Raw genomic sequence first — 27,012 nt, forward strand, 5'->3', positions numbered from 1 at the left:
TGAAACCCTTAATGTTTATTTTATATGTAACAATTTTTGTTTATTTATTTATAGTTTTAAAAAAATAATATTTTTTATCCTATTAAGAAAGTACTTATGATGAACTGTTTATTAAAGTATTTCCTCGTCATCAATTGTCTAGACCCAGGGGCGATTTCACGGGTTGTATGGAAAGGGGGTTGTTGCCCCCTCCCCTAAAAAGAGAGGGAGTTAACATTTGACTTACGGTTAAATATTTTTTATAAGACATTCGTCACTTTTGAAGGACTCACCCTCCTCGTTATACTCATAAAATCGCTCCCTGGCTAGACCTGTAGGTAATAATATGTTTGAGAATTTATTTGTTCAAATTTTTTTCAATATGTACCAAATTTAAGAATAAATGATATTTTAGTTTAGAAGTTTATTTTTTCGCATAAGTGATTCCGTTATTATTAACTTTTTAGATTTATCGTAGAAAGAACGGCGATTAGAAATGATAAACTAGTTGATGAGCAGTAAAGGAATATTTTACCAAAGTAAAGTTCTTTAAAAATAATTGTCGATAGAATTTGTGCTTTGTTTAAGCACTGTTAAAACTGTTAAGTAGTGTGAAACTATAATTACAAATAAATAAAACTTATAACTACTTTTATTAAGAAAAAAATTGTTTCTTTAATTTAAACCTGAAATGTTGTGAGATAATATAATTATGTACATTGGTTTTCAGTCTACTTTCTTAAAAAAACGAAATTTTTTATTTCAATAATGCTTACTGAAAAATTGCAATGAAAGCGATATGGTTTACAAAAAGCTATCAAATTTAACTTACAAATTAATTATACACAATAAAAAAAATAAATTCAAATGTCAGTAAGTTTGCGCTATTGAGTCAAACTAACAATCTAGACTAATGGTAAAAAACCTACCATCTAAATCAGAAAGAATCCAAAAGAAAGCTTATAAAAATACCTCAACAAATAAATAAAAATTATTTTGTGCAACAATTTTGACGGAAAAACTACTAACGTCATCAATTCGTAACTGGTCATGTTAACAACTTTCCTAACGATGTTTTCGAGGGTTGTTATACAGATAATTAATTTTATACAGGTAAATAAATTTGGTGAAGCATATATAACAGAGAGCAATTACTTTGCATGTTCACAATAACTTGCAATAACAACATTTTTATTAATAATAATATTTGCTGTTTACTCGTGAGCAACAATCTTGACTAGTAATGGCCGCTAACTATACATCAGATACAATCTACAGACATTTTCATTGTACAAATAAAATGTTGAATGGATGTAAAGTAGTATGCTTCAAATGTCTTGTACCCAAAAAAAGTTAAAGTAATGAGTTATGCGGTAAAGAAATTACAGGTGCCGCAAAAGCTCGCATTAGCAACCTTATACGACATTTATCTAGAAAACACGCAGAGCTCGTCATTATGTTAGAAAAAGAAGAATTTGAAAAACAATTAGAAAAAAAGAATAAGAAGCAAAAACATACAGCCATCAAAGGCAGCACTTCACAGCAATCCATATTAAAGTGTTTTGTACCGCAGCAAATTAATTTGCATATAGCAAAAGATGAGTTTTTAGAAGCCTTAAACCAGCTGGTTTTGATTGAAGGTCTTTCATTCCGGGTTCAAACTATTTTTTCGTTAATATTTATTAATTTCAAAAAAAATCTAAAAAATGTTTTTTTGCCATTTTTTAATAAAAATTTATTACTCTAAAAACAATTTCTATAGGCGTTTGATCGGGAACCTATTCAAAGCTTTGTGGAAAAGTTGCATCTCATGTTAGATTTAAAATGAATAGAGATAATATGATAATTCAAATTAGTGATCTTGCCAAAAAGCATCGCAAACAAATCAAAGACAAATGATCAGAAATGCTAATTAATTTAAAAGTCGATTCTACATCTAGGCATATGCGCCACTACTTCGGTATAAATGTGCAATACTCAAACAATTATGAAATTGTTGTGATCAATCTTGGCACTATCGATACGAAGGGAAAACAAACGGCGGAATACACTAAAAAAATTATTGAGAAGTGTTTAGATAAGTTTGGAATCAATAAAATTAATATTTTAGGCCTCAGTGTTGACAATGCAGCAGTGAGTAACACATATTTTGAAATTCATCTATAATTTTTTTAAATGAAGAAAATTGTAAATTAAATTTATATTAAAATTAATATTTTCAATAAAAACATTTAAAAAATAAACTTTTTTGATAAAATCGTGTATTCACTAAATTTTCAGTTAACTATTGAAATCATAATTAATATATTTAGGTGAATATAAAATTGGTGCGCGACTTCGGCATCAGCGCCATTAAGGAAATCAAAGATGACGAAGGCGATCTTTCAGTTGAAACTGATGAGTTTGACGAAGATGGTCAAAATAAAGCAGACAATGCGGTTGCAGTCTTGGCAAGTGGAGTTGCCGGTAGTATGAACGTTATACATCTTCAAAGATGTGCTGTCCACACTTTACAGCTAGCCGTGAATGATGCATTGAAGATGCCCACAATAAAAAAACTCCTCAGTCATACAAGAGAAGTTGTCAAAACTGCAAGAAATTCTAAGTGGATTAACTTCTTCAAAGACCAAGCTCCACATCTTGTTCAAATATTAGATCAGGCTACCTGTTGGTCTAGCCAGTTCAATATGATCGAGAGGCTAATTCAGGTAAGTTATAATTTATAATTACAAACTGATTCAACTGGCTAATAAAAATAAGAATGATGAGCTCAACAAAATTAAAAACGCAGTAGCACGCAACTCTTTTTCAGTTCATGTTGCCGACTCTAGTTCAGAAAACGAAGAGGATGCTTCACCAGACGCAAAGTGACAACCAAATTTATTTATGATGTGTGAACAGGAGATTGAAAAGAATCATTCAAAAAAACAAATGCAGGTTCAACTAGACGTAATTGAAACGGAGTTTCGACAAGCTCTAAAAACAATTCCGGAAATTCGATCAATGTTTAAAGGTAGCTCCTCCAACTTAGACGAATTTTTAAAACTTAACCCATTAAAAGCAATTAAACAGTTCCCTGAGGTTTTACGGGATGCTTGCCGAGTCGCTTTGTCGCTACCCATATCCCAAGTCAGTGTTGAGCGACTGTTTTCAGTTTTAAAGCACATGACGCCAGATCATCGTAGTCAATTTACATCTGAGTTAACTGATGATATGCTTTTTTTACGAACATACAAGTTTTTTATTTGAATATTTTTTTGACAATGTAGATATTGTAATATTTTGTTCTTGTAACTTTATAATTTAGAGTGTAATTAATGTAAATAAACATTTAAATCATTTTATAATTTTATGATCATATGTTTTCAAATAAACTAAGAAATTGAGAATTCTGTGCATACAATAATACAAAATAAATAAAAGTTATCTTTTGAGTTGTATTATTCTTATTAATTGTTATCCAGCAAAAGCGGGACAAATTGACTTTTGGATTTAAGCAGTGATTGCACTCGGCTGCATAAACCCATGGATCCCTTATTTTTCCTAAAATGTAAAGGATCCGTGGTTCAAACCCATCTTTGGGCAAGTTTTGCGACATCAGTTAGGAAGGAGGAGTGAATTCCTGTTAATTGCTTTTTTACGTGGTGCTCTGTGATAAGACAGAATAGACTACTTAGGGCACCTAAAATATATATATTATTCATAATAAAAATATTGGAACCCTATCACTTTTCTGGCATTTATACATAAAAACTCCAGATAATAAAAATCCTTATTTAATTTAAGATTTTGAAAAAAAAAATTTCTGAGTCCAAGGAGTCCATAATTTTTGAGCACAGAGTCCCAAAAAATCGATGGAACTTTGCATCCCTGGTTATTAGCATGTTTACGTTTAAAAAATGCATTGATTTTGTTTAAAACTATTATTTTAAAAAGAGTATGAGTACATTAATTTTTAGGCATTAATTATTTGTGTGTGTTTAGTTTCAATCATGAAGAACTCAGATGGAAATTTAAACAAAGTAAAAAATAAAAATTTTGACCATCTAAAAAAACAATTGACCATCAATTCCATGTGTTAGCCGGTCAAATTGACTGCTCGCCTTCGATTTCTTATTTTCCGCGCTGGATATATATATATATATATATATATATATATATATATATATATATATATATATATATATATATATATATATATGGCTCATTTTTACCATTTTTATTGGTTTTTTAATTAGACCATAGAAAGAAAATTGTTTTTAAATACAAATTAAGTTTATTTGCCAAAGATTTTGTTAACAGCATATAATTTAAAATAAACTGTAAACAGGCGTAAACACCCGTTTGCAGTTTCCATCTGTTTGTTCTAACCTCCTCAGGAAATAGGAATTTATTTCTCCTACAGTAGCTGTTTTCCATTTCTTAATAAAAAAATACTCTTTGAAAGTGTAGCACAGTATGAACTTGTAATTTTATGTAAATAAACTTTACACAGCTTCTGCATGCGTATGAGAATATAAAATATAGTCTGAGAAGTTATTATTTTTTATGACTGATGTTTTGCACTGATGTTTTGCGTACAAGCGTTTCTGTTGCTAATTTAATGCAGCCTTCATTTTTATTGTGACAATTTTTCAAAAGCTATAAATATTCTTTGCAAGTTTCACACCAAATTATAGCTACTTTGTCTGAATCATTTGTTTGATATCCGCAGGATATTAACCCCCTATTTTTTTAATATTAGTTATGTTAGGCATTATGACTTGTTTTGAGTTAGCTTTGCGTTATACTGTCTTATTTTGAATTCCTATTTTGAATGAATTTAATAAAAATCTTGTATCAAATTTTAAAAAAGTTACATGTTTATTATTTAGCATGTTTCTTTTCTTTTGCATGTTTAACACAACTACACCAAGACTAAACTCTATAGACTTTCTGATTTAAATAAAATTTAAAAAAACTGTAAACATGTTAATAAATTGTTTTAACTAGTAAAATAAATTAAAATTTGTTTTTAAAACATGATAAAATAATAATTGTGCTAAAGTTTCATATAAAAAAGCATGAGAAATACAGACATTTCAAAAGTAATTTTTATTAACTTTTAAATGAATTAACCTTGCTATGCTTGAATAAATTTGAGAAATAACAAAAAAATGAGTTAAAAAAAAAATTAATGAATTTTTTTTTTAAATAAACTTAAAAAAACAAGTAATTACAATAAATAAATTATGAACATATAATGATATTTGTTCATTATAAGTTCATAATTTATTTATTGTAATCACTTGTTTTTTCAAGTTTTTTTTTTTTTTTTTCATCTTTTTTAAATATATTTATTTTTGCATGCTGACACTTTAAGAGATTATGGTCAGCTTAAATTAAAATAAATAACCCATAAACTGAAAAGAGAAACGAATTTAACAAATGATACAATAAATAAAGGATACCTCATTGAAAATATAAGCATACAACTAATATATTTTTTTAATTTAAAAGCGTCTCAATTAATAGTTCAAACTTAATTTAATTTAACAACTTTTTTTTATAGGTGTTGAGTTTGGAGCTCGAATGATTACAATTGATGGAAAGCAAATAAAATTGCAAATATGGGATACTGTAATGTTATTTAAATTATTTTGATTTTTTTTTTTTTTTTTTTTCAGTATTTGCATTGAATGCAATGATATTAATAAGATTATGTATGAAACATTTATTATATAGAAACATTTTATTTTGTATATTTATGTATGTGTGTATGTATATATATAGGCCTCAGCGGGATTGGCAGGCTTGCACCTGCCCTTACATCTTTTTAAGTCAGTTTACACTGGCAAAATAAAGCTCATGTAAATATTACCTTTTTTTATATTAACAGGAAAATTTAATGTTTTTTAGGTTGAGTCAGATTTTACTTACATAAACAAAAATAGTAAAAAAACATCTAGTGCATTTAAAATAAAATATCGCTTTAATATATAATATGTAATTACACATATATATGTATATATATAATATGTAATTACACAATAATCAAAAAAAGAAAAAAATGTTTATTCATTGTTATGTTTTTGTGAGCATATCTATGGTAAAAAAATTCATAATTGATGATTTTTTTTTAAATGTTTTAAAGAATTTCATTAAAAAAAATTTTTATAAGATTTAAAAAAAATAACATCAACAAAGAACTTTTGTAGTTTTTAAAAGCTATTTAAATTATATATTTTTATATTGAAAATTTTGAAAAATAAAATATACTGTTTAATACGCAATTTTTATAGTTGCGTTTTTAACTTTGTAATTTAAAATACAGCTTAATCAAAGTAAAAATTATACACACTTATTTAAAACTTAAATTAAATATTTTTAATTAAATTTGAAATATGTGACAGGAAAACACTTTTAAAAGTATCAAACTTATTCATTCAAGTTTTAATTACAAAAGTGTTTTCTTATAATTACTTGCTCTCTTGCTTAGTGTTATTTCAAAACGATTTTTAAACTTTTCAAATTGAAAAAAAGTTTCACAAAAAAGAAGAGTAACAAAGGAATTTTTTAAATATGAAAATAAGAAGAAATGAGGTACAAAATAATGTTTATAAAATAATAAATCATTTCAATAAAAAAGCGAACTAATACTAAAATGTAATCAATTTTATTTTATCCATAAGCTTTTTTATTTAAATATCAAAAAGGCCTGTAAATATGCTTATCACCAGCTAAGTCTGTTTTAGAATATGTGTATATATATTATTTCTCCCATGGTTTTACACTTGTGTGGTTTAAATGGTTCCATAATGTTCTTTTCTTATTTGTATATGACATTATGCTAGAATTTTTTTTAACAGCAGAAGTGTGCGCATATGTGTATATGAAGTAGTAAGTATCTGGATTCCTAGCCTCAGCTAAAAATAGAACTTTTTACAAACCCGATCCCCTGCAAAATTGTAAGATTTATCAGGGGTTGCAGCAGGTGCCAGAAAAAAAAAAATGATACTTTATATATTATCAATTCATGCATCATACTATTTATTAAATAATGACAAGCCAAATGAAAATGAGTTTTGGTTGATAGACATGATAGCTCAATTGAGCAGCTACTATAATAGTGTTTGTAGAAAAAAAAAGAAATGCAACTTTACAACAATGTGAGAGGGTCCAAGCTTGGCAGATAAATGTGCTTTCACATTTCATCTGGTTGTTATTGATCAATATATGAGTGTCAACAATATTGTGATAGTTGTTTGCAGTAAATAAGTTAGAATCCACAAGCCATCACATTCCCCAAGCTGTTACAGAAGAGAGATCAGATTTAAATTTGGCTGCTTGTTCTAAGCAATCAAAAAGTGAGCACTTTTTGTCAAGACAAGATTATAAAGTTGAGTTGTCAGCATATAGAGCAACTTTAGATGTAAAATTGTCAGGAAGATTGTCATTGTAGATAAGAAACAATACAGGAGCAAAGATTGAACCTTGCAGTACTCCTATAGTTACTGGAAATAAAAAAAAGTGTAGACCTTCAAGAATAGCTTTAATACTGCTGTTAGAAAGATTTGACTTGATAATCTACCTAAAAGTTTCAAAGCTTCAATATTTTTTTGATGTCTACTAAGTGAATCAAAAAAGAAAGGTTCTATTAAAAGGATTTAAACCCGCATTTTTTTCTTTTTTTAGTTTATAGTTTTTTTAATTTAAAATATCTCTATAGTTTAGTTATTTTCATTTTTAAAATTTTTTAACAAACCTTTCCTGCAAAAGCCTGCAAACCTTTCCTGCTAAAGCCTGTTTCAAATCTTAGTAATAAAGTCTTGAGCACAGCTGCATAGAGGAATAAAAAATAAAAAAGATTAGAACTATATCTATTTATATATTTATACTTTGCTTGTTTACAATATTTTTGTGCAAGACAAAAACTCAAATTTTTATGAAATTGCACAAAATTCTATCTAATGATTAAGTTAGTACTTATATTTTAATCACTGAAAATTTAAAAAAAAAATTAATCAAGCTAATAAATTTAAAAAGTATCAACTCTTCATTTAATTACCTGATCACTTTTTTGTAATAACATTTGTTACAAGTCACAAACTTTTATAATAATCATCATCATTATTATATCTTATAATTAAAATCATTAGTTATAATTTGTTTGTAAGTTACGGTTGGGTCTTGAGTGTTGGAAATATATGGTTGGGTCTTGGGTGTTTCAGAAAGTTTTTGTGTATCCTTTTCTTTTAGAACAAACTTGACCTATTTTAAGCTTTTTAAATCTATTGTCTAACTTGTTTATTTTATGTTATGTGTAACCTATTTGCAGTAGAAGCATGTGATAGCTTTCTTTTTACTAAAGTCAATCTTGCGGAAAAATCTAAATCATCAGCCATTTCTTTACCTGTTAGTTAAACTGATCTGGGTGGTGATGGATGGTGTTTCAGAAACTGTAAACTATATTTTTCTCCTCTCACCTACAAAACAATTTAGTTATGTTTTTATTACTTAGCCATTATTACTAAATAAAAGTGACATAGCCCATAAAAAGATTATTTGAAAAAAAAAAAATTTTTTTGTTTTTAGGGTATACTGACTTTCACCGTTAAGTTTGCCCCACAAACCTCCTATTTTTAAAACTCCTATTTCTAAAAACTTTTCTTTTAAACTACTCATGGATAATAATGAAATATTTTAATAAATATTATTATTACTAAACTAATTTATATAGAAAATATTATTCTCATAGTTATTGTAGGTAAAAAGTATAAACTTATAAACTGCTCATGGTGGTTTTTGACAAATATCATCTTTGCTCATGTTCTGGATCCAAACTTCAGATGCTGTCATATAGATACCAATATCTTTTTGGTGATAAAGGAATAAGTTCTGTTATATATCTGGCATGGATCTTAGTGATATATTTTTGTTTTGCTATATTTTGAAATCGACCTCTTGGTTCTCTAAATTGGTCTTGTGTGCTAACCACTCAAGGTATAACATGTTTAAATTTGAAAGAGTGCCAATTCTTGAGCTTAGGAATCATTTTAAATTTTTAGGAAAACCTTGAAGGTTCATTTTTGGCTGTTGGTTTATTGTGCAAAGTTAAGCTTCATTATCACTCTAATAAAAAATGTCAAACAATAATCAGTGATGTTTTCATACAACTTAACAAATTGCTATTGGACAATTTCTTTTATTATCTCTTTGTGTCGAACAATAATCAGTGATGTTGTCATACAACATAACAAGATGCTATAGTACAATTTATTTTATCATTTCTCTGTGTTTAACAAAAATCAGTGATGTTGTCATACAACATAACAAGTTGTTACAATACAATTTCTTTCATTATCTTTCCGTATCGAACAATAATCAGTGTGTTGTCATACAACATAACATGATGCTGTAGCATGATTTCTTTTATTATCTCTCTGTAGAACAATCAGTGTATTGTCATACAGCATAACAAGTTACTATTATACCAATTTAAGCTATAATTGGTATAAAAATATGAATTAACATACAAAAACTGTTTCACAAATTTTTTAACTATTAGTCCTAAAATAAACAATTTTAAATACAGGCCTAAATGAATGGAACATTTTAATTATAAATACCTAATCCTTAATTATACAGCAGAAAAATATAAATAGGAAGGTATTTTTAGCTGTAAAGGAAATAACACAAACGGTGAAACAAAGAGTACCTTCTCCACACTTTCTAAAATTGCTTTTTGACAAGTATCAAACATGAATATTACAAAAATTACACCTTATGTGTTCAAATGTTTGATGAAAACAATCTCATTTTCAAGTTTCTCTACCTGCCTAACTATTATGAAAATTGAAGCACAAATAACTAAGACTTGTTACCTTTTTCTGTGAGGTTCCTCAAACATATTAGTAATAGAAACCATAAAGGCTATAACTTTTATAATCACAATTTGGTTCTAGTCTCTGGTATACTGGAGCTTCAAGAATGTTAAAAGACTGAAAGAGAGAAATGAAAATTTATCTAAAAAGGATTTATTATGTAATTAATATTTTTATTTTATTTTACAAAACAGGCAGGTCAAGAATCATTTAGATCAATTACCAGGTCATATTATCGGGGTGCTGCAGGTGCTTTGCTTGTTTATGATATAACAAGGTAATCATAGTTGTCTTATTTAGAAAAAAATTTTTTCTCTTTATTCTTTTAAATGAAGATTTTTTTAACTTTATGTTATAATGGTATGTTTACATATTTTATTAATAATTTACATTAATTTTGTTTTATTAATTTTGTTTATCTTTAATTTGTTTCGGATTTATACTGATTTACATTAATTGAATATTTTGTTAAAAATATTTTTTTATGTTAATATGTATTACAGGAGAGACACATTTAATCATCTTACAACGTGGCTAGAGGATGCAAGACAGCATTCAAGTTCAAACATGGTTATCATGTTGATTGGAAATAAAAGGTTAATATAATAGATATTTAAAAAAATCTCTTTAAAAAAATGAAAGTTGAAAAGTAGTTAAAGATAGATCCAAAATCAGAGATAGATCCAATTTCTAAAAGTTTAGGCCAATCATAGGTTTTTTTTCATTTAAGGTTTTTTTAGTTAAATAATTTTTGGTGGTTCTGTCCCTAGTGTAGGCACTTACGAGTAAATCAAATTTTTCGATTAAACTTTTTAACCAGATGTCTAGGTTTTCAGTATTGCAATTTTATTGTTGGTTGTGTAGCTATGTTACAGTTGTTGCAAGAAATACTGATTGTAAAGTTTTTATTATATTAATTTAATAATATCAAATAAATAATATCAAATAAATAATATCAATAAAAATATAATAACAATATAAAAAAATAATAACAATTTAATTGTAATGCAGACATAAAAATATTTAATGCAGTTACAAGTTTTATAATAAATTTAATTAAGATTGTAATATGTTAATTTAAAATATGTATATGACATTTATGTAAAGATAGTTACAAAAAAATGCATAAAATGGTTATTGAAAATTTTTATTTGGCATGTCACTTTGTTATTGTTTTGTAATTATTTCTTTATCTTTTTAGTGATTTAGAAGCAAGAAGAGAAGTGAAAAAAGAAGAGGTTTGTTCTTTTTAATAATATAGAACGAAAAGAATTTTGCAGATTGTTATAAAATGTTATGAGATAATGAGTTAAACATTAACACTTAGGGAGAAGCTTTTGCTCGTGAACACGGTCTTATTTTTATGGAAACTAGTGCCAAAACAGCTGCAAATGTTGAAGAAGCATTTATTGGTACAGCAAAAGAAATTTACCAGAAAATTCAGGAAGGAGTTTTTGACATAAACAATGAGGTAGTAAATTTATTTAGCTTGTAACTATTACTATAGAAGTTTAACTATAATTTTTTTTTTATCTTTATTAAAAAAATATTTTTCATACTGAAAAATTATAATCAATGGCTTATCATTACTAGTGTTAATTTTTAAAACAAGTATCTGAGATATATGGTTATTTTAAAACCATATATTTTGTGAATGAAGATTTAAGTCATTAATCATTAAAAATAAAAAATTTAGATGAAAAACTGTTTTTCAGTTATGTATGAAATAAACAAAGTTTGTTACATGCTGTTATATTCTTTTATATAAATGTATTTATTCTACTATTGCGTATATAGATAACAAATTGTTACGTGTTGTTCCTACAGCACCTGATTTAAGATTTCCCAAAAGTCTTCAGTTGTTTGAGAATATTTTAAGTTATTTCAATAAACTTTTCGCATAGTGAGAAGCAGATCAAGTCAAGACAATATTACTATGGTGTCTTACGCTCCATTGGACAGATCTTCTAACACTCTTTTTTAAATTTCAATTAATGTTGGCAGTTGCTCTTTGTTATCACGAACATGAATATATATATATATATATATATATATATATAATAATAATAATAATAATAATAATAATAATAATAATAATAATAATAATAATAATAAAAAATATAAATATATATAATATTAAAATAAAAATGCTCATGATAACAAAAAGCAACTGTCAACATTAATTGAAATTTACAAAATAGTGTTAAAAGATCTGTCTGATGGAGTGTAAGACACCATAGTAATAATGTCTGAATTTGATTAAAAAAAGGCAGTGTAAGAACTACTTTCAAATATATTTTGATTTAGTAAAATATTAACGTTATTTAGCTGACCTATTGTGGTCAGCCTTATCAAGTTATGAAAATAATGTTAAAAAATTACATAAAACAATCTGTTTAATAAAGAATACGTTAAAAGACCATCATGACCTGGCACAGAGGGGTGACACCTAAATGAATAAAAAGCAAATATGCCAGAACTTTTTTTTCTGAAGGACATTTTTTCTAGATTTAGAGGATTTTCACCTGTTAGTCTAAAAGGGGTGCCACTAAAAGTTTAACTCACTGGGTGACACCAACCTCAGCTATGCCACTTCAGCTATGACTGCCATCAATAATAAACCAATTGGACCTGAATTAGCTAAAATTCGGATTTTATTTTTGTATTAAAAATAACACTTGCTTAATAACACTATAATAACGTATTAAAAATAACACTTGCCTAATAACACTATAATAACGTATTAAAAATAACACTTGCTTAATAACACTATAATAACGTATTAAAAATAACACTTGCTTAATAACACTATAATAACGTATTAAAAATAACACTTGCTTAATAACACTTACAAGTTTTATAATTTTATCAAAACTGTTAAACTTAATTTTTAGTAATTTTTTACTAAAAAATTATATTATATAAATTATGCTGTACTAATAAATTATATTTGGTTTTATTATCTCCTAACAAGTTCCATTATTCTATTTGATCATTATCATTCATAACGCATTCCAAATTTTTTTCTATTAAGTTATATTCTGTTTTAATACATATCAATATTTGTTTTATTGTATTTTAATATTGAGTTTTTTCATTAAGCAAATGTTATTTTTAAAAGTAAAAAATTACTAAAAGATTAAGTTTGAAAGTTTTTATACTTGACAAATAATGAGCAATCAAACCCTTTTAAGTGTTACTAAGCAAGTTTTTTAAGTAAATTTTTTTGCATTTTGCAATATAGAAAAAAGACCCCTTAAGATAGCTTTTGTTGATTCATTCCAACCAATAACTTTTAAGAAAAAATATGTGGGTGATAACCATGTGAGTGATTTTAATTGAAAAATTTAAATGAAAGAAAAACAAGAGTTATTTCTCAAAACTTTAAATGAGCAAAACTCCTCCATAAAATATACTTTTGAACTTGAAAACGAAAGAAAACAACTGAATTTTTTAGATATTAGTAATAAATTTCAAAAATTATAATTATAATTATCTGCTGTTCTAAATCAAGATGACAGGGATAACGTTAAAACAAGAACTTAGGGACCAATTTTGACAATAATTTAACTGATTTCACTATTATATTATTTTATTGGTTTTAGTATTTTACGCCTATTAATGTCTTCTTTTTTAAACAGTTCATTTTATGTAACTTGATATTCATTATCTGATAACTATGACCACAGTTGGTCAACAAAATATCATTAAAATATTAAATCAAAATATATTTAAAAATAGTTTATAATAGTTTATAGTATATAAAAATAGTTTATAATAGTTTATATATATCTTTTTTATCGAATTCAAGCTTTCAAGATGTTAATAAACTTCAAAATTACATTTTGCGGTAGCTTAAATCTTGGCCTTTAAAATTATATACCATAACATGGGGTTACTTCAATCCACTTAATTGCAATTTTTAGATTTAACGATCAATTTTGCTCTATTCAAAATTTTTTTTCAATTTTTTTTTATTCAAAATATTTTTAAAGATATCAACCTTTAATTCAAGCTCATTGATTTATAAAATAAATTATTAACAGATATACTTTTTAGTTTTTTAAAATGTGGCATAATATTACCCTGGGTTGGTGTTTCTTTAAGCCATGTATACTTATTGCGCTGTTTTTTTTCATTTACTTACAAATTACTTAAGTAAATACTTTCATAATGTTAGAGCAAATACTTACCTAAAATTTACATCAAGAAATACTTTTTTTTTCAATTTTTTTTTATTCAAAATATTTTTAAAGATATCAACCTTTAATTCAAGCTCATTGATTTATAAAATAAATTATTAACAGATATACTTTTTAGTTTTTTAAAATGTGGCATAATATTACCCTGGGTTGGTGTTTCTTTAAGCCATGTATACTTATTGCGCTGTTTTTTTTCATTTACTTACAAATTACTTAAGTAAATACTTTCATAATGTTAGAGCAAATACTTACCTAAAATTTACATCAAGAAATACTTCTGTTTTGTTTAAATAATTGTCCTCAGATCAATTTAAAGCAAGAGAAAAATAGAAATTATGCAGAAAACTTTGTATATTGTATTAATTTTTTTTCTGTTCTATAATAGAAAAATAACTGTTTATAATAAAAAAATAACTAAATTGGTAACTAGGTAACAACTTTATATAAATATTTAATGTTTAAAAATAATTGTTTTAGTCAGATTAAAAGGCACGTAGCCTAGACGTATATTAACTGTTAGATGTTGCACTAGAGATATCACATTTAACTTTTTTTCGTTTCTGGGGTGCTTCTAGGGCATTTTTGATTGGTATAACTTCTGATTCTTCTGAGTCAGGACAGATTCCTTTTCCTGGTGGAACATTTAGTTTCTTTTTGCGCTTTAATATTGAAATTACAAGGTCTGCACGATAGTCGTTCAAATGACTGATAAATGCTTGTGAAATAAGGTTTAGATCAACAGATGATCGATCCTGCAGTGGCAACCGATTAATAAGAGGTTCTTTATTGCAAGGATAAATTCCACACTTAACAAAACCTGATATTAAATTTTCACTTGAAGTGTCTTTTATTAATTCCAGAACTTTTTTTAGTAGTGATGGAAAGCATCATTTTGGAAGTGTTGTTGATTTTTTACCTGCAGGTGATTCTTTCCATGAATTCAAAACAGTTTTCCATTTACTTTTTTGTAGCCTAAAATAGGCAACATCAAGAGGCTGTGTCAAATGTGACAAGTTAGGAGGTAAACACACAAATACTAAGTTATTTACTTGACACAGTTTTAAAACATTCTGACTAATGTGTGATGATAAATTATCCCCAATGAGAATTTTTTTCCAGTTGTTCTTTTTTTCAGTATAGGAAGCAGGTGAGCAGTAAACCACTCCTCAAATGTGACACTATCTAACCATCCATGTTTTGTGCGATTGTACCTAGTTCCATGGGGACCGTTTTCAGTCCACGTTGACCACAGATTTTCTGATTTGTAGACAACATAAAGTTTGCGGCAACGCTGCTGGATGTACAATATGTACATCCAACGCTGCTGGATGTACATATTGTACATCCACCAGCGTTGCCGCAAAACATGACTGAAATATTAGATTTTGATGAGTTCATTACTCTTTCAGGGTATTTACAACCTCTACGACAAATAATATTTTTGCGGCCTTCACTTAGGTTTGTTTCGTCATAGTTGTATACATTTTCTGCTGGCACATTTGTAACATCTTGGGAGAGGTTTTCAATAAACTCGCTTAAGGTTTTTTCTTTAACAGCACACCGATTTTGTTTTACATTAGCTGCCAACCGCGTGGTGAGCATAAGATGTCTTTTTAAAAATAATTTACTTCATTTAAGTCCTGGAAAATTGTTTATAAACTGTGGAGCAGTTTTGTTTTGGGAAGAAAGATAATCCTTTACAATAAATCTAAAATCCAATTCATCAACATGGAATTCAAACTCAGACACTGCCAAGATGTGAGAAACAAAAGCAGATTCTTCCAAAGCAGTAAATGTTGTATGATGTCCTGGTTATCCATTGTGTTTTAGCTTTAGTTTACTTTGGATAGTAATTCTAGATATGTCAAAATGTTTAGATGCTACTCTCTGACTCATTCTGCCTTCATTAATAGCATTAAGGCACTGTTGGAGCTTTTCTTGAGAATAATCTACATATTTTCTGGAGCCCAGTCTCCTAGAATACATTCTTGGCATTTTCATAAGCTGAAATATAAATCAATCAATATATTTTACCAACAACAAAAATACTGTTTACAGTATAAAATACAGTTTTTGTAAAATTATTACAATACTATTATTATGAATAAAAAATGTAAAGGAACTTTTGTGAAGAGCAATGAATATTGAAAATAGTAAGTAAAAACTAATTCAAAGCAGAAACTTAACATAATTCAAAAGCAGACAAATAACAACAACAAAAAAGTCATTAACATATAATATTATATATATTATTAATATATATTATATTAATTGTTAATGACTTTAACTTTATTATACTTGTTATAATAATAATGATATCAATACATTTAATAAAGAAATAAATCATACCACCAAAATAAATAAATAAAAAGTATATTTATTTAATATAAATAAAATGATTGGAGATTTAATAAATGATATGGGGTTACTTTAAGTCCGGTTTAAAGTAAAAACTAATTTAAATGTGATTAGTTATTTTTTTCTCACAGCTAAATAAAAAAATAGTTAAAAAAATATTCTAATCTTTTTACCAAAGTGTTGATCTAGCAAACTCAGAGATTTTTTTATCTCTGTAGTGTGTGCGATAATAACAAACCACATAAAAGTTCTGCCAAGTGATTTTCACTAGCAAATTCAGTTCAATTTTGACATCCAACTTAAAGTTAAACTATTTAGTGTGCGGCAATGGCAATATGGTTTCATAACAGAATTATTCATATATAAATTAAAAAATAGAAAAAACGAACAGGAGAGGCATGAAACTCAAATTTTCTGTAAGTGGATTCAAGTAGGACTGCAAGGCATAAAGTAACCCCGTGTTAGGGTATGCTATTGCGTTTTTGAAATAACATTCAACAAGCCATCTCCGCTTTTATTATTTGATGTTTTTTTCATTTTTAGGCTAACGGTATAAAGATTGGTCCGCAACATACAAACTCTTCTCCATCTACTATAAGCGGTGGGGCGGCAAATCAACAAAGTGGTGGTTGCTGTTAAAGACGTCTTATTAATGAAAAAGCTTCAATATTTCCTAAGACTTTTAGAAGTCATGCGCGATTAGAGTTTGTTTTTATGACATGCTTTTTTCATATTCTATGAATAATACGTTTATATGAACTCACCGGTTCCTTACCAAATACCCATGATTAAAGTTTTATTATTTACAGGTTTCTTTACATAAATCTTTCGTTAATGTACTTAAATTATTTTCTGTAAATTAGTAATATTTTAGTGTTCGCGTTGCTTTGCAACCACAACTATTGGCGCCAAAATTTCACTTTGCTTTAGTGTGCTGAAATTTTTGTTGGACAAAAATTATGATTTTTTTTTTCTTATAAAATGTAATAAGTTTTCTGTACAAATTATTCTTGTTAAATTATTTTCGAAAATGTCACCCTTGTGATATTTGAGTTAATCACCATGATTCAAAAAGATATTTATTTTATTGAAGAATTCGTGGAAATTTTCTTTATTTTTTGACACAAATATATGTATAGGTAATTGTATTAAAAAAGTCTATTTACTTTTAAATTGTCAAAGTTCTGAATGTCAGCCATGAATGAAGCCGGATACCAATTTTAGTAAAAAAAGGTATCAAATATTGTTTATAGAGTTATTTTTGGTAGTACAGTAATTTGAAAAAAAAATTGTATCCAACTTAAACAAATATTTTTTTATTCTCAAATTGTGTAATTATTAAACTATTAGAAAGCTAAAAAATAATTTAATTTAAAAGGCGACGAAAATTTTTCAGCAGCTGTTCATAATTTATGATTGAGCTAGTTATATATTATGTATGTCGTTGTGCCGAGTGATACGAGTGTGTACGAATCATTGTGACTAAAACTAGATAAAATATTAGCCAGGGATGCGGAGTCCCAAAAGGACTCCGGATTATATCTCTGCTTTTTCCAAGTCTGTAGTGTCCAGAAGCTCTAAACATGTTTGTTGACTTATTATCTGCTGTAATAAAAAAATTCATGAGATTTAACGACTTGAAACTTGTTGTTTTTAAGCCCGGAGTCCTTGCTGCCATTATACCTAAGGACTCCGGGCTCAAAAAACGATTGTTTCTCTAACCTAAAAGTCCTAATTTTTTTCCTATTAGTATTCCATAAACTTAGTTAAATTTTTAGAGCTCCTGGATACCAAAAACTAGGATAAAGTAATCTTTTTGTAACTTTCTAATCCGGAGTCCTTTTTGGGACTCTGCATCCCTGATATTAGCATTTTTGTAAATTTAGCATAAATGGGGGTAATTAAGGGCACAAAATCTTTAAAAAATACTAAACGAGAGTAGCAGTAATCATTTTAGAGTATGTTGTAAATGCTAATAAAATAAACGAGTGGGCCACTTAAATTAATTTGATAATTCGTTTTGAAAATATCTTCGACGCCAGCCCAAAAAATATGATTTTGAGAAAAATGCAAGTAAAAAAACCAAGTTCAATATTTTTCATTTTTTTACATTTCACTGACTTTTATTTTGATCACAAAAACTATTATGTATTACTATTAACATTTATATTCTTGATTTTGTATTATGGTTAAACTAGATAAAACTATATTTCCTTTCTGTTTCCAAGACTTGTTTAGTGTCCTTACAGAAATTACAATTCTGCCCACTGATTCTTTTTTCCATGCTAACATTTTTCATGATAGTTATCAGAAGAAATGACTATAAATATTGATTTTATAGTGTACACAACAGCTAGAATAGAAAAATTCAATCATATTAGGCACTTCAGTCACGTGACTTTCCGTGTGACAAGATCAGAATATAAATACTGACGAATTTTTCGGGGAATTTTTTAATACTACCTAATTTCAAAACTAATTGCCATTTTTATTTCAGTGGCAAAACTTGAAAAAAAAAATGTTGACCTGTGGAAGGTTGTTCTTTAAAGTTTCTTAAAAAAGAAGCTAGAAGATTTTTCAAGTTGTTTTCTGCGTAGTTTTTTTATTTACACTTTTTGACAGGTACGTTTACTGTTTTAAATTGCTTTTTTGGGGTTCTAGCACATCAAAAAATATTATTTAGCTTATTAAATTACAATATTTAATACTTGTTTTTAAACTAATTTGTTTTTTATATCTGGAGATAGCAATCCCGGGATCTCGGGATTACAGACAAATTCATGATCCCGAAATCCCGGGTTTAGTCTCTAAAATTTCCCGGGATTTCGGGATTGTAATAAACAATAAATTAAAACAAACATTGATTAAACTTAATTTATTTATTTAAAATGTCTAAATTTTCGCTATAAAATTTGTTGAGCTGCTTATTCTCCATGCAATGTTTTCCTTTTATTTTTTAAATTCTTAACGTTTGCGTGATTGTCACAAGTTTTTTAACATTAAAAGTTATCAAATACGGAAGGTATATTAAATAAACTTTATTTATTAATTCGAAGTATAATTGTTTTCACATAAGTTCATTTTGAATTATGAATAAAGATAATTAGTCAATAAATAGCTTAAAATATAACTTTTTTTTTCCAATAAGATAGAAATTAGCCTAATATCATGACTAACTACGCTGAATTCAACAGCACAAATCTCATATGGAAACATTTTTTAAAAGGAGCAGATGAAACAGCCTTATGCAAAGTAATTACATGCAAAAAAATATTAAAAATTGCTGGTGGTTCAACGAAAGGTCTTCATACCCATTTACTTTCCATACATAAAATTAAATTAACATCGCAGGAATCAAGTTCACGACACCTTCAACTTCAAAAGAATTATTAGAACCGAAAAATAAAAAACCGAAAATCACGAGTTATTTTCCAACAACATCGAAAAAAGATGAATGCCTACCTGAAGTATTTGCCCGTATGGCAGCAAAAGATGGTATATCATTTAATACAATTTGCAACTCTTCTGATATACAAGCTGGGTTAGCTGCACGAGGCTTTAAAAATGTCCCAAAATCACGAAACACTATTCGAAAAATGATGTTAGACTACTATGAACAGGTTAAAAAACTAGTTATAAAGGAAATAATTGATCGAATATCAAGAGGCTTCAAATTTTCCTTAACGCTTGATGAGTGGGACTTCTTTTGGAAACTGCAGATACATGAATGTGAACGTACACGAGTTGAAAAGTTATTGGAATTTAGGTTTGATTCGCATTTTAGGATCTATGCCAGCAGAAAAGTGCGTTTCACTTCTAAACGAAAGACTCAACAATTTTAAAATAAAACTTGAGGACGATATCATTGGTATTACCACGGATGGTGCAAGCGTCATGAAGAAACTTGGAAAAATTATAGAAAGTGATCAACAATTATGCTTTGCCCACGCTCTACAGCTGGCAGTAATATCAGTTCTTTATAAAAATGACCATAATTACTTGGAAATCGATGAAATTTTAGATGATGAGCACACTACCTTTGCAAGTTTAGAGAACCACAGTGATGAAGAAAAAGATAATGATTGTATTAATGACTATGCTTCTGAAGAGGAAGATTGTATTCAAGATTCAAATAATTCATTTTTGTTTAATGAAACCCCTGAGGTTACTATTAAACACCAAGTTTTTGGACCTGTTATAACAAAGGTCAGGAAAATTGTAAAAATCTTTAAAAGGTCCCCAACCAAAAATGAAAATTATTTACAAAAGTACGTAAAAATTGAGTTTGGAAAGGTCATCCATTTGATTATGGATTGTAAAACCCGATGGAGCAGCTTATTGCTTATGCTTGAAAGATTTGATAAATTAAAATATTGTGTTAAAAAGGCATTTCTAGATTTAGAATTGGATTCCAAAATTGACAATTCAATTAAGATGGACGAAAATGAATATAAAATTGTATCTGATTTAGTAGCACTTTTGACTCCTGTTAAAGCCACTGTGGAAGCACTTTGTCGACGAGACGCAACTTTAATTACAGCTGACATTGCATTAGAGTTTATGTTGACCAAAATAAAACAACAAAAATCTGAAATCGGGAATAAACTGTATGCTGCTTTGAGTCGCCGAATTAAAGAGAGGAGAACACCATTAAGTAGCTTAGTTTATTATCTTCATAATGGCCAGGTTACATCAACGAAAATCACAGATGTTTTTGTACCAAATACAAGTAATCAAAATAAAAAGATTATAGTAAGCATGCTAAAGCGTTTTCATCCCGCAGATATAGCATCAGCAGCAGACAGCAGTTGTGATGTTCAGCTAAACCAGGTTTTAAGAAGCGACGAAGGTGATAAGAAAGTCAAAACAATTAGTGAACAATTAAACAAAGTTATGGAAAAAGGATTGATAGCTATACGAACAACACCTATAAGGGTAGAAAGTATAACTTCTAAGATTCAAAAAGAAATGTTTATATTTGAAAATGGTGGCACAAGAGGTGATCACCTTCAAAAAGTGTATAACTATATTCTATCTATACGACCAACAAGTGTAGATTCTTAACGAGCATTCTCAGCCGCTGGGTTTTTATGCTCTAAAAATCGAACACGATTAAACGATGAAATGATGGACGCTTTGAGTTTTTTAAGGTGGAGCTTTCAAAACGAATTGTAACTCTTATATATTGATGTATACTTATATTATTTTTACACATTGTTATTTTGTGTTATCGTTTAAAGGTGTAATTTATAGTTTAAATTACTTTACTTCATCAGTTAAATTAATCATATAATAGTGTTTGATAATTAAAAGTTCTTCGCAGGCTTTATCTTCTATGATTGTAAGTTTTTCATTCAATCCCGGGATTTCCCGGGATTTCCCAAGGACAAATTTGTATTCCCGAAATCCGGGGATTGAGAATTTCCGGGATTTTTGCCATCCCTAATCTGGACTTAAGAATTAAAAAAAAACACTTTTTAATATTTTTTCGACATTTTTTTTACCCCATTATGGTACTCGAATAAACTGACCTATAAAATGACCTGGCTTCGTCCTTTTTCTGGCCGATTTTCAAAAAAATCTTCAATGCAGGGTTGTATTGATTGCTTTAAAGTAAAAATACAATATTAAGAATTTATCTTTTATAAATGTACAGTTTAAAGTATTAATTGACTCGTTAACTGCTTTGAGAATATTTTTTTTTAATTTGATATTATATTCTATTAAACTCGATGCTTGGTATTTTCAAAGTTTTCGTGACGTTTAATTTTATTAATGTTAAATATAAATTTTATAAATGTTAAAAAATTATAAAATTTATAAATATAAATTTTATAAATGTTATTTTCCGTGAAAATTCACGGAAATTCGAAGCAATTATGCTATTTTCCGTGAAAATTTACCGAACTTAATATGGAGGAGTTTTCGCTATTTTCCTTGAAAATTCACGAAGTCAAGAAGTGATTTTGGCTACTTTCCACGTATCTTAAACGTGACGAATTTTTGATATTTTCCATGGAAAGTAACAAAATTCATTATAATAAATATTGGCACTTTGCAACAAACTTCTTATGATTTTAGCTAAATTTTTTGAAAATTTGAAACTTGCCGATTTTTAAAAGCATTTTGGCTGTATTTGCAAAAAAATGCCATATGTCGAATATAGATTAAAAATAAATATCTCTTGTCACAATATAAACCATATTGCACACACTTTTCAATTTATTTGGGACACTTTTTTAGTCATCTCTAAGAATAAATGGTATATAGTAATTTCGACAATTTAAGTACTAAGCAAATATTGCAAAAGTGTGTTCACGGAGAAATAAGTGAATTGTAAAGAACGTGGTAGTAATATTGTTGGGTTTAAATGCACTAAATTTTTTAGATAGACATTTGTGGTGCAAAAATGTGTACGCGGAGGAGGATCCCCATGAAATTGGAGGAAGTTTAACTCCTTTTTTTTAAATTTTTTCAAAAGATTATAAATGTGTATTTAAATATCTATATATAAAACACGGTCGACAATCCCTGGCTTTTTAATATGGAGAAAATTTCTCCTTAGTAAAAGGGAAAGTTTTACTAATAGGTACTTTTAAAGGCTTGCTTGGTAAAGCGCTAACTTAAAATCGAACGGTGAGATAATATAGAGTTTATTTTTATTACATTTGTAGCGATTTCAATATCCTAACCACATGATTGACAATCTCATATTGAGATAATTAAATTAATAATAAAGTTAGATCATATTACGAGAATTTTCATAATTAAAGAAATATTCTATTCACTTTACACTTTTAATTATGATATACTGTTATTATAATTACGATATGTTAAAATATATTATACTAAATACATAATTTAGTATAATATAATTTTTATAAAAATTTGGTATATATTACATATGTATTAAGTATACATTAAAAAGCGTACATTGATACCATTTCAATAACAAAATAGTAATAAAACATTTCTAGAATCAAGGTACCTCAAGTCAAGGCAGCTTTACTGTACATAAAATGTACCTGTTAGTCATTAATTAATAAAGTTATAGCCTTGCATAAATGAATTGCATTTAAAACAACACATAAATTCTGTTTAACCCTTGTTCTTTTGTGTGCCGATATTAACAGGATACATCATTTAACGCTAAAACGTCTAAAAAATGTTAAAGTAAAACTTTAATAAGTATTAAATAAAAGACAAATTATAATTAGTATCTACTTATCGTTAAGTTATATAAACGCTAATATATTAAACTATCATTTTACTATTAATACATACATACATAGATATATATATATATATATATATATATATATATATATATATATATATATATATATATATATATATATATATATATATATATATATATATATATATATATATATATATATATATATATATATATATATATATATATATATATATATATATATATATATATATATATATATGAATAAAACCTAAGTGAAAAGATTATAATTATATATATGAATATATATAATTATAATCATTTCAATTAGGTTTTGCAATCCATGCAAAACCAGTGACCTTTAGCCTTTAGGTTTACTTCAAATACTAAAACAATAGTAATGATACTAATATAAACAGTGATCGCACTGAATTCACTTTTGATGTTTACTGGCTGATTGAATTTGTTGACAATAATAACATAGCCAACTAACGGATGAAGTGCTCTTACATCATACTTCAATTTCTGCCCAAGCAGACTCATCAAAATATTGTTTTAAGTTCATGTAAATTAACTTTTTAATCATTAATGATATGAGGTACAGTAGGAGAAAGATCATTACTTAAGATTTTAACACCACTTTGTAATGAATTTTGTGCAATAGAATCTTTGACGAACTAAGTTAAACGAATAAAAACTTTTTCATAAACCCCAAGTTTTTCAAGAGGTTTTGTTACGTTGTAAAAAAGTCTCTGTTTTTTTTACAGCTGGTTGACATGGGGAAAAGCGCTGTGGTTTATGTAATACAATGTCAATGTCTTGTAAAATTCGAGTGGTATACCTTTTTTTAACACGAAGAGTCTCACAAGTGATGATGATTACAAGTCATGATGGATTGCACATAAAGAAAGCAAATGATTTATCAGGAGATTTAATGAGGTAGTATAACAGATTTTTCTTGCTTCATTATTAAGTGGTTTACAGTTTAACGCTACCTAGAAATATGTTGTTTAACTTGCATCTTCATTTAACAGTCTTGGAGATTGTATTTCAGAGTTGAGAGAGTTATAATAAAAATTAAATTAAAAAATACTTCCTTGACTATATTGGTCCTAGTGCAAGTATAACTTTAGTTTAACTTATTAAATAAAATAATTTATTATCTATTAAATTGTTTATAAATTGTTTATAAATTTTATTATTTTTTACCTGCAGTTCCCACTCTTCAGAAATGCATTGTTGGCTAACTGATTCCAGCCATTTAATAGCTAAATCAAACTTACTTGGTGTAAATTCAGACAAAATAGATGCCAAAGTCTACAAAGGGCTCAAATTTGGCATTGTCCGCTTGGTTTACATTTGCCATGGGTAGGAACAAACCACCTAAAATTACTTTATTCATTTAAAAAATTTTTTGACATAGTACTATTATTCATACAAATCAAAAACAATTAGTGCCTTTTATGAATAAGATCTAGATCAGAAAAGTTCATTTTTTTCTCTAATAGCAAAGAAAGCATGAGAGCACAGAACTCCATAACCAGCACCATTATCACATTGGCAAGTCCAGTTATGAAGGGGAAACAAACAATCATTGTATCTTACTTGCAAGCAATTATTTTTCTGAAGATATTTTAATCTCATATACACGTTAAAATAAAATAAATCTTACTTATAATTATCTTAATTAATATTATTATTAATATAAGTAATAATTAATATAAATATTAAAAAAATCAATTATAAACTTTTGTTACAAGTTGCATCTTTTATGACTAAAATTGCTAAATAAATCAGAGCAATCTTAAAAAAAGGCTAAAAGCACTTACCCCTTGTAAATATATCCTTCCTTTTGACTTAAATTATACTGTTCAACCATATGTTGTAAAATAAATGACGAGATTGCATGAGCATAAAATTTTAAACATTCCAGAAGCTTAGTTTTATTTTAGTTTTAAGATGCTGATCGAAATCAGCATGTTTTGATTTTTCAAGTTGAAAAATCAAAACATGCTGATTTATCTTTAATCTTTTGCTAATAAGATTACCTGGTGACATACGCGATGTCAAACCAACATCTTTTAAAGTTCTGTGATACCTACAAATTTGATAAAGCATTATCAACTAACAATTAATCTTATAACAAAATAGAAAACAAATCATCAAACCGTTCCAATCTATTATTGGTATGAATATGGATGTGGAGTAGACCTTTTCTGTGGTAGCCCATGAACATGTCAGCCATCATCAACCAGTTATTTGTTAAGTATGTATAAAACTCTGGAAAGGTCTCTTGTATATTCAACAAAGCTTCATCACATGTTTGCTGGTTACCATATAATAACCTTTCATAGCCTGACAGTTAAGATAAGTAAATAATATTTTATAAAAATTAACAATAAAATAAATGTATGAAATTAAAATAAAATTACTTGTATTAAAACAAGGCATACAATAAGCATAGTTGTTCCACGACTATCAAAGTCATGGAACATCTATTGTCAAAAAAGTTGACAACTTTCAAAGCATTATTTTAATTTTTATTAATATTTTAATGATTGCTTTCTTGATACAAATAGCTAAAACTATTTAGAACTAGCCTTATATAAAGATTTTTTGTCATACATGGATACATGAAATCAACAAAGCAAAATATGGTTATCTGGGAAAATAGCCTGCAACACTGAGATTTCATCTTGAGCCTTATCAATTACAAAAATGGATGTTGAAAATGTATTAAAACCAGCCCATTCTTATGATTGTATCAGAAACATTTTAAGATGAGCTTGATCATCACGATACACTATTGATTATGTTACAGGTCGCCCCATCCCATGTTGATCTACTACAGCAAGTGTGTATAGAGGCATGAAGAGATTATTTACCTATACATTTGCTAATGGAATTAAGTATTATATATGTAAAAAAAGAAAATCAGTTCCTAATAAAAAAGCAATGCATTATATTTTGTAAATTAAAGAGAGAAAAAAACCAATTACAAAAAAAGAAAATAACCAATTAAGAAAAAGAAAATAAATAGATTGCCTTATAAGTGCCATCCATCACTATTACATCAGGAAACACATTTTACAGTTTTTAGATTATCTCAAATAAAATAGCTATTGTCAAATGTTGATTATTGATTTAAAGCTTAAAATTAAAATTAATAAATTAAAATTAAAAAATTATACTATAGCTGTAATTAAAAATTTTAATTGAAAATTAGAATCTAATTCACAATTTAGTTTTAAAATTTGACTGTTTTTGTAGTTATATACAGTTTTATATACAGTTTTTATATAAATTTTCATATAAATCCACAGTAGATAATCTACGACATAAGTAATTTCTTTGATGGAGTTGAAAAACTCTTGCAATGGTTTGCAACCAATTGAAAAATAAACTGCTTCTG

The 27,012-nt window shown here is 27.3% G+C and overlaps 1 protein-coding gene across 1 annotated transcript in view; it reads left to right on the forward strand.

Moving 5' to 3' along the window:
- The window catches only part of LOC100208858 (ras-related protein Rab-2), a 47,396-nt gene extending 29,667 nt beyond the window's left edge, over positions 1-17,729 (forward strand). The window contains exons 3-8 of the mRNA XM_065820268.1: positions 5,531-5,598; positions 10,037-10,119; positions 10,346-10,438; positions 11,044-11,080; positions 11,170-11,313; positions 16,946-17,729. Coding sequence (XP_065676340.1) covers positions 5,531-5,598; positions 10,037-10,119; positions 10,346-10,438; positions 11,044-11,080; positions 11,170-11,313; positions 16,946-17,041 — 521 coding nt within the window. The 3' untranslated portion in view covers positions 17,042-17,729. The remainder of the gene's footprint in view (positions 1-5,530; positions 5,599-10,036; positions 10,120-10,345; positions 10,439-11,043; positions 11,081-11,169; positions 11,314-16,945) is intronic.
- The last annotated feature ends 9,283 nt before the right edge of the window (positions 17,730-27,012 follow it).

Source organism: Hydra vulgaris, chromosome 15 (genome assembly GCF_038396675.1).
Source record: "Hydra vulgaris chromosome 15, alternate assembly HydraT2T_AEP".
NCBI classification, from domain to species: domain Eukaryota; kingdom Metazoa; phylum Cnidaria; class Hydrozoa; order Anthoathecata; family Hydridae; genus Hydra; species Hydra vulgaris.